Here is an 8338-nt window from a genome sequence, read left to right on the forward strand (position 1 = left end):
AATAAAGAAATACTTGAATTGATCGATAAAAGAAGAAAGTACAAAAATATTCAGGTAAATGCATGAATACAGAAATACAAGTCGCTGAGTAATGAGATAAATAGCAAGTGCAAGAAAGGTAAGACGAAATGGTTGCAAAAAAAAAAAAAAAAAAAAAAAAAAAAAAAAAAAAAAAAAAAAAAAAAAAAAAAAAAAAAAAAAAAGAGAGAGAGAGAGAGAGAGCGAGAAAGAAAGTGAAGAAATCGAAAAAGAGATGATTGTCAGAAGGACTGACTCAGCATGTAGGAAAGTGAAATTAAAAGCAAGGGTTGTAACATTAACAGTGCCACGGCAATTCCACTGTTACATGCAGAGCAGACAGCTAACAGATGGAAAGAGGGGAAAGATTTGTCTAATGTGGTAGAAGAAGAAAAGTGATAGGGGATCCAGTATTAGAATAAAAATTTAGGAGAGCTTTGGAGGACTTTTTTTTAAGAAGGTATACACAGCATTCCATCAGAATGGAGTGGCAAGAAAACTGCTATTCACGTGAGAGCGTAGCGTGTATGAGTCTGGCCACATACCATCTGACTTTCGGAAAAATATCATCCACACAAGTCCGCGAATTGCAAGAGCTGAGAAGAATTATCCCTCAATCAGCATAATAGCTCATGCCTCCAAGTTGCTTACTAGAACAATACACAGAAGAATGGAGAAGAAAATTTAAGATATGTCAGGTGACGATCAGTTTCGCTTTAGGACAGGTAAAGGCGTCAGTGAGGCAGTTCTCACGTTGATGTTGATAATGAAAGCAAGAATAAAGAAAAATCAAGACACTTTCATTGAATTTGTCGCCCTGGAAAAAGCGTTCGACAGTGTAGAATGGTGCAAGATTTAAACCTGAGAAAAATAGGGGTAAGCTCTACAGAGAGATGGATAATACGCAATATGTACAAGAGCCAAGAGGAAATAATAAGAGTGGACGACCAAGAACGAAGTGCTCGGATTAAAAAGAGTGTAAGACAGGGATGTAGTATTTCGCCCCTATTGTTCAATCTTTATATCGAAGAAGCAATGATGGAAATAAAAGAAAGGTTCAGGAGTGGAATTAAAATTCAATGTGAAAGTATATCAGTGATATGATTCGCTGATGAAATTGCTACCCTGAGTGAAAGTGAAGAAGGATTGCATGATCTGCTGAATGGAATGAACAGTCTATTGAGTACAGAATATAGATTGAGAGTAAATCGAAGAAAATAATTAGAAGCATCGGAAATGAGAGCAGCGAAAAATTTAACATCAAGATTGATGGTCACGAAGTAGCTGAAGAATTCTGCTACCTAGACAGCAAAGTAACCAGTTACGGACGGAGCAAGGAGGACATCAAATGCCCACTAGCACTGGCAAAAAGTGCATTCCTGGCCAAGAGAAGTCTACAAGTATCAAAAATTTGCCTTAGTTTGAGGAAGAAATTTCTGAGGACGTCAGTTTGGAGCACAGCCATGTATGATAGTGAAACATGGACTGTAGGAAAATCGGAACAGAAGAGAATCAAAGCATTTGAGATGTGGTGCTACAGACAAATGTTGGAAATTAAGTAGACTGACAAGGTAACTAATGAGAAGGTTCTGCGCAGAATCGGAGAGAAAAGAAATACGTGGGAAACACTGACAAAGACAAGGGACAGGGTGAAAGGACATGCATTCAGACATCAGGGAATGACTCCCATGGCGTTAGAGCTGCAGCATTCCCGCCGTGCCAGCACGGTTCCACAGGCTACAAGTTTGTCCACCTTGCTAAGTGTTGTGTTGTCTGCATGGAAGGGTATTGAAGCCAAAATACATGGACGATACAATATCGATAAGAGCTACTGTTCTATCTAGGAGCTAATAGGTGTAGAAATGCCTTCTGAGGGAAGCTTAAGAACTTTTCACCCAAGTAGCAGGCAGCATGCGTCGTGTTTTCTGACGTCGACGATGTCGTCTAGATCTTGAGGCGGCCTGTCACGTGACCCTACTGATTCACAAACGAAACTAACAGAATTACATGTACCATTTGTTGCAATGTATAAGCTTGTATATTCGTGTTACTCGAACCTTAATTATTATAGATCCTATGTCTGGGAAAATTTTGCGAAATAATTACTCTCTGACATTCGGTCACTTGCAGAGGAAGTCGATGAGATTTAGGATACTATCGTTCCTGATACTATAAACAGGAAGTTAATGTAGTATGATGAATATTTTGTCACATTTGTGAACTGCTACTAGCAAATACCACCAAAAATCGCATATGAATCACTGTCACCGAGCTGATCAATTTTGAGGTACAGCAAACAGTGTATGCAACTAGAATTACAAGTTACTGCATCACATGCTCGTGTTTCCTACAATTTGAGCGAATATGATGTTCACCTCTTTATTTAGCATTTGACTGGTTTTGGTCGAGGCAATGACCTGTTACACAAGAGGATGGAAAAATTTATATCGTTTATGAAGAGATTACCGAGTAAACAACGCTGTGCTGCCCAGATTCGTTAAGATCGATACATGTATCGCTTCATAAACCTGCTGAATCTCCATATCAAGGCAATAAGCGACACTTGTGAACTGCATGTCTCTGTTATGCCAAGTTCTAGATCGTTATCAAGAAAGGGATTTTCTTGTGCAAATACAGGGTGTTAGGGGTGTATGTACGAATTCTGTGACCATTGGTTCCGTAATACGTACGCACTTTAGTGTGTTAGTTATTTTTTCTCCCCGTCTGTCTTACCGAAAGCACAAAAAATAATTTGCTACCTGATGTTTTCTTCAAAATCGTATCCGCACCACTGCATGAACTACACCTGTTAATATCGACCGACTGTTTTGCGTAAATACTGATGTAACGTTGTTAAGTACACGTCCTCAGTCACCAGTACAAATATCTGTACTCAACACCTCCAACACCTTGTACATGGATTTAGTGGAGAGACCCTACTAAACTGCGCTATCCGATATATTTGTGTTCTCCAGTTAACTTACAGGCAGTGCCGTAACGAAAGCGGAATATTAGAACACGATGTGGGTTTGGCAGGAGTTGAATATATCTAATTCACAGGAATACGTGAGGCCTTACGTGGACACAGATGTAGGCCTCCTTGCAGATATATTCGACCAGTTTCAGAGCCTGTACCTGGCAACACACAGTCTAGATTCTGCCTACTACTACACCGTGCCTCTGTTATCATGGGAGCCTTTAACCGATGTCGTCATATTGTTGTTCTATGAGTGCAGGATTCCTGGGAGGCTTTGGCAATGTCTTCACAGACACGCCAAGGCAAGCAACTCATGAATGGCTGAATTGTTCAGCAACGCTATTGATTCAAGTTACTTCCTCCAATTGGAGATTAACAATTTATATGGCTTCGTCGTGCAGTAGTTTCTACTTACTAGAAGATTTAGTTGGCTAGCTCATGCTGATATTGACGGAATGGATTTTTCGGCTGTGACTAGGAGTAAGACTTGACGCATCCATATACTTTGTACGAAGGGTAAAGTGATTAGCGCTGTGTCCAGAGCATCTAGTTGCACGGTATGGGTCCGTCCTCAAGCTGATAACACCGCTGGCGGACAAAAAGAGATGTATTATACAGTGTAGAAACCTCTGGCAATATCTGCGTTTGCCTGAGGAGCTGATAAGAGTTCTAACGTGACTGTAACCGCTATAAATTCTGGAGTCTAGTAACAGAGGCCATAAGTAGATTATTTATACAGTTGGTTGGAAGTGAAGAATGTAAGAACTATAATTGACAGTTTCAGTAGTAATATAACAACTGGGATTCTCACATTTTTCACAGAAAACAGATGAGCTACCAGCAAGGATGTTAAGTAGTCAGCTATGTTAAACAGCTAACCAAACTCGCTGTTTAATGGAACGCACAGGTTTAAACACAAGTAAAAGATTATCTGTGTCATGTGCATTTTAAAAACATTATTATAAATTAATGAACAACGCGATTTTTGGCAAGACAATGGAAAATATTCGGAAACATAGGGGTATTGAATCGGTCAACCATTGGGATGGCTGGGAGGGTGCGAGACAGTTAATCGTCAAACGAAACTTTGAACTGACTACCGTTTTCCGTCAAGAGTTTTTGGTTTTGGAGATGATGAAAGCTGTAGTACAGTTAATAAAACCTTTTTCTGTTGGTACGAATGTGCTGGGCCTATCAAAACTTCATATGTACTGTTTTCATTATAAGTTTGTGAAAACACACTCTGAAGACACGAAGTTGCTTTGTATCATGAAGTCAGCTTCTTTTACTGCGTGAAAGACATATCCATAAGGGATGAAAATATGCCATCCCAAAGCATCCGACACACCTGGGTATGAAACCGATAACCTACACACTAAACAGCCGTCAAACAATAAGATTATCGGATTGATGTAAGATGAGACGAATAGGTAGCAGATTGTGTAGTTTGTAGGTTTCCGATCAAAAATATAGGCATACCATATGGAATTGGATGCCACCTCAAGGCGCGCTAAATGTGTGCGAAGTGCTGCTGCAGGTACTCTTCAATTGACGGTTTCCTTACGTGGACACAGATGTAAGCCTCCTTGCAGGTGTATTCGAGCAGTTTCAGAGCGTGTACCTGGCAGCACACAGTCTAGATTCTGCCTACTACTACACCGTGCCTCTGTTATCGCGGTACAGATGATGCTCCACATGTCACATGTCACGCTAATTTTCAGTCTAAGGAATCTGTGCTTCATATTATCGTCCAGCCGAAAATTGGTGTGTCCATCCTGACGATAAGCGGGTCATTTGCGATGGTGGCGTGAAAACCTTGCTGTATTCACATTAATTCACAACTAAGTGCCAGAGTTTGAAGCACTCATAACAGACATAACACTAGATACAGAAAGCTGTTTATTTTTTATTTAATTGTGCTCATTGGATGTATTTCTGTCAAAATATTTAAATCGTTGTTCAATGAATATTTTTGTTTAGTGTGCCTTGGAGGTTAATAATCATAAGGTGTATGGTGACGACATAAATTACGTTATCTGCACTGGCAGTTAATATTGATTCATATTAGAATTTTATTTCCTTCGATTGCTAAATGAATTATGATTGAGTTTCTGATAAAATATTTTAATTGTTTGTAACTGTATGTCTTATTGGTGTGTTTCAAATACCAGTTCTGCCAGCCATTTACGTCTTGGTTGGAATGATAAGGAACTGGAAACGTCCCACAGGTCACAATAGTTCTGTTTCAGAACAAGATCGCTTATGCCTTCCGTTTGTCCTCAATCCTCAGCAATCCCGAGGCCCGTACCATAGCTGTTATCGACGTGGCGTTGGTCGAACTAAGTCAAGCTCTGACATACAGCCCAGGTTTCACTCTGAAGACGTTGTGTGGTCGAATCTCTCGTCTGATTCCAAATGTCGTTAATGCATGTATAAAATTTGAAATTTAAAGTTTATAAAAAAAGATTTTTCAGTCTAACCTAATCTCAGTCACAGAAACTCAACGCTCTACTACCTAATCATGTTGCCCTGGTACACATTTGTATTCTCGTTTGTGTACTATTAAGCAATTGCATTGTTAAAGTATATCCGACAGAACAGAACCGTTGTTAGTACAAAAATAGACAATTAAGGAAACTGAAGATCATTTGTAAATGGGAAGATAGTGGGATAAAATCATAGGCCTAATACCCACTCGACAAGTCTTGTATTTTAAACTGACTGGACCTAAGAAAAGTTTCATTGTACACTATTATCAGTGTGGAAATGTATGCATAGTCTTTGTGGAATTACCCTGAGCTGAGATCCACGGACTGCATCAACCAGAGGAGGAACGTAGGGTAGCCCCAACTCTACTTTTCAGCGTTACTAAGTAAAATAATAACACTGCCGCAGCTGTCGTGAATAGGCCACGTACTCCAGTAGATGCAGAATGAGTCAAAACAGTGTTGCATCAGGTGCAGCAATACCACCAGTGAACCAGCATGTTTCAACATTATGGGCTAGGAGCCAGTGCACAGTAGCAACAACACAGCAGAAAGGTGGGCTGGTCACTGCAACATCAGGTCAGATGCCACACCTACGGGCTGCCAACTTATTTTGGTGTATGTGGTTAAAAGCGGTGCCTTGGCCCAACAAGTAGACACTGGACCTGTACAGATACCTTTTATTTTTAGCCAAAGGTATCACAGTCTGCAGCACCAACCGTGAGGGGAAGACCATGCCAGGCGTGGGGCGACATGGTTTTTCAAAACTGCTCCTTGACATTTGGGCTCCGTCACTGACATACAGACTTCTAGCACTAAGTCAATTTGTGGGGACTGGGAGGCTTCCAGTTGGTGGGCCACATCTGATCTCAGTTCAGTGGGACATCTGCCTTACAGTGACTGGGGTCTCTCCAAGAATGATGATGGGATTCCATGTCTGCACACGCCCCTTGTCCTGAACTGCCGTGGCTTGATGGAATGGTGGACGTGCTGCCGCAGTGTTCTAGCCCATCCGCCAACCGGCTGTCTGTCTGTTGGCTCAGCACCATCGACTTCACGCTGTCAGCAGGTTTCGCTACTAATTTGGTTTCAAATACCACCATACAGTCAGTTACCAACCAACCAGTTACACAATGGCTGAACGGCGGTAGCGTGCTCTGAAATCTTGTTTAGTGTGCACCTGGTGGAATTCAGTTTGCTCTCTGGCACTGTTGGGACTGTGAAACTCCATTAAAACACACACTGATACCTGTACTGTTCAATTCGTTTTTGGCGATACCTTCCTGCTTCCACCGGAGTTTTTCATTCAATAGTAAGAACGTCCTGTACGTGAACCATCACTTCTCCTTCAACACGTAAAGCTTTACATCTCAGAATTCCGCCCATCACCTGCACCTTGTCATATAGACTCGAATATTTTCGTCCATAAGGATCAACGTGCTTGTTCCCATGTGATGTTACGGATGGTTGCTGTTAGGGTGGATTTACAAACCCCAAACGCTGGCCCAAATCCAGTCTTGGCACGCAATGAACACTCATCGAAGGTTGTAAAAACAGTAAACCCACTCTCTCACTCTGTATGTCTGGAGTAGGTTACAGCTGCTTACCTGTTACCGGGTGACGTTAATATGGGTCAATGGTACACCATTGCCACACGCCTATACCGGAAGCCACTAGCGCTGCCGTGACGGTGCCAACACCTGAAGATCATTGTCCGCAGCCAGATGCAGCAGCAATGCCACACACAGGTGCAGTACTGAGGCCGGTGCACAAGGACACGGAGCTTCCTCTACTGCAGTGAGGGAAATGGGGGAAGGTGACAGCTGCTGTACAGCGGTAAACGTAATAAGAAGACTAAAGACAATCGCTGAATGAGACCAATGTGGGGTATTCTTGCGTCTGTTCATCTTTATCAAGTTCTCTTTATTTCCTTCCAAGCAGCAGTCGCAAATTCAATTGTTCATGTGCCGTATGTTCATGAAGAAGTGCAAAATATACCGCAATTATTCGCCTGCACCAACATACTCGTAGATAGTGCTCCCACACTGTGCGCCACTTCTCAGTGCAACAGGATCTCCATTCTGAAGTTGTAGATGTATTTGACTGAAATTTTGATGGATTCACAGGTTTGATATTCAACACTATTTATGTCGTATATGATTTACAGACAGGTGTGAGACACCGAAGCGAAGATTCGAGAGCATTGAATGTCCTAGAAAACCTTTCATATCACTTTGTGGAAGCCTTCGGTAATTACATAATTAACTTCTCTTAAGGAAACCAAAACACGGACAAAACAGACCTAAGACAGCTGCTGATACGATGGGAACAGAAATTACGTGTAATTCCGTGGAAATCAGGAAGATGGACATGTTGCCATCTTTAGCCCTAGTGATCTCTCTTTTTTTGTCATCAGTCTACTGACTGGTTTGATGCGGTCCGCCACGAACTCCGTTCCTGTGCTAACCTCTTCATCTCAGAGTAGCACTTGCAACCTACGTCCTCAATTATTTGCTTCACGTATTCCAATCTCTGTCTTCCTCTACAGTTTTTGCCCTCTACAGCTCCCTCTAGTACCATTGAAGTCATTCCCTCATGTCTTAGCAGATGTCCTATCATCCTGTCCCTTCTCCTTATCAGTGTTTTCCACATATTCCTCTCCGATTCTGCATAGAACCTCTTCATTCCTTACCTTATCAGTCCACCTAATTTTCAACATTCGTCTATAGCACCACATCTCAAATGCTTCGATTCTTTTCTGTTCCGGTTTTCCCACAGTCCATGTTTCACTACCATACAATGCTGTACTCCAGACGTACATCCTCAGAAATTTTGTCCTCAAATTAAGGCCGGTATT

The 8338-nt window shown here is 41.6% G+C and overlaps 1 protein-coding gene across 1 annotated transcript in view; it reads left to right on the forward strand.

Annotated features, from left to right (window-relative positions):
• The window catches only part of LOC124616311, a 62595-nt gene extending 55313 nt beyond the window's left edge, over positions 1-7282 (forward strand). Inside the window, exon 4 of the mRNA XM_047144617.1 lies at positions 7202-7282. Within this exon, the coding sequence (XP_047000573.1) occupies positions 7202-7282 (81 nt within the window). The remainder of the gene's footprint in view (positions 1-7201) is intronic.
• Positions 7283-8338: the final 1056 nt, after the last annotated feature.

Source organism: Schistocerca americana, chromosome 5, assembly GCF_021461395.2.
Source record: "Schistocerca americana isolate TAMUIC-IGC-003095 chromosome 5, iqSchAmer2.1, whole genome shotgun sequence".
NCBI classification, from domain to species: Eukaryota; Metazoa; Arthropoda; class Insecta; order Orthoptera; family Acrididae; genus Schistocerca; species Schistocerca americana.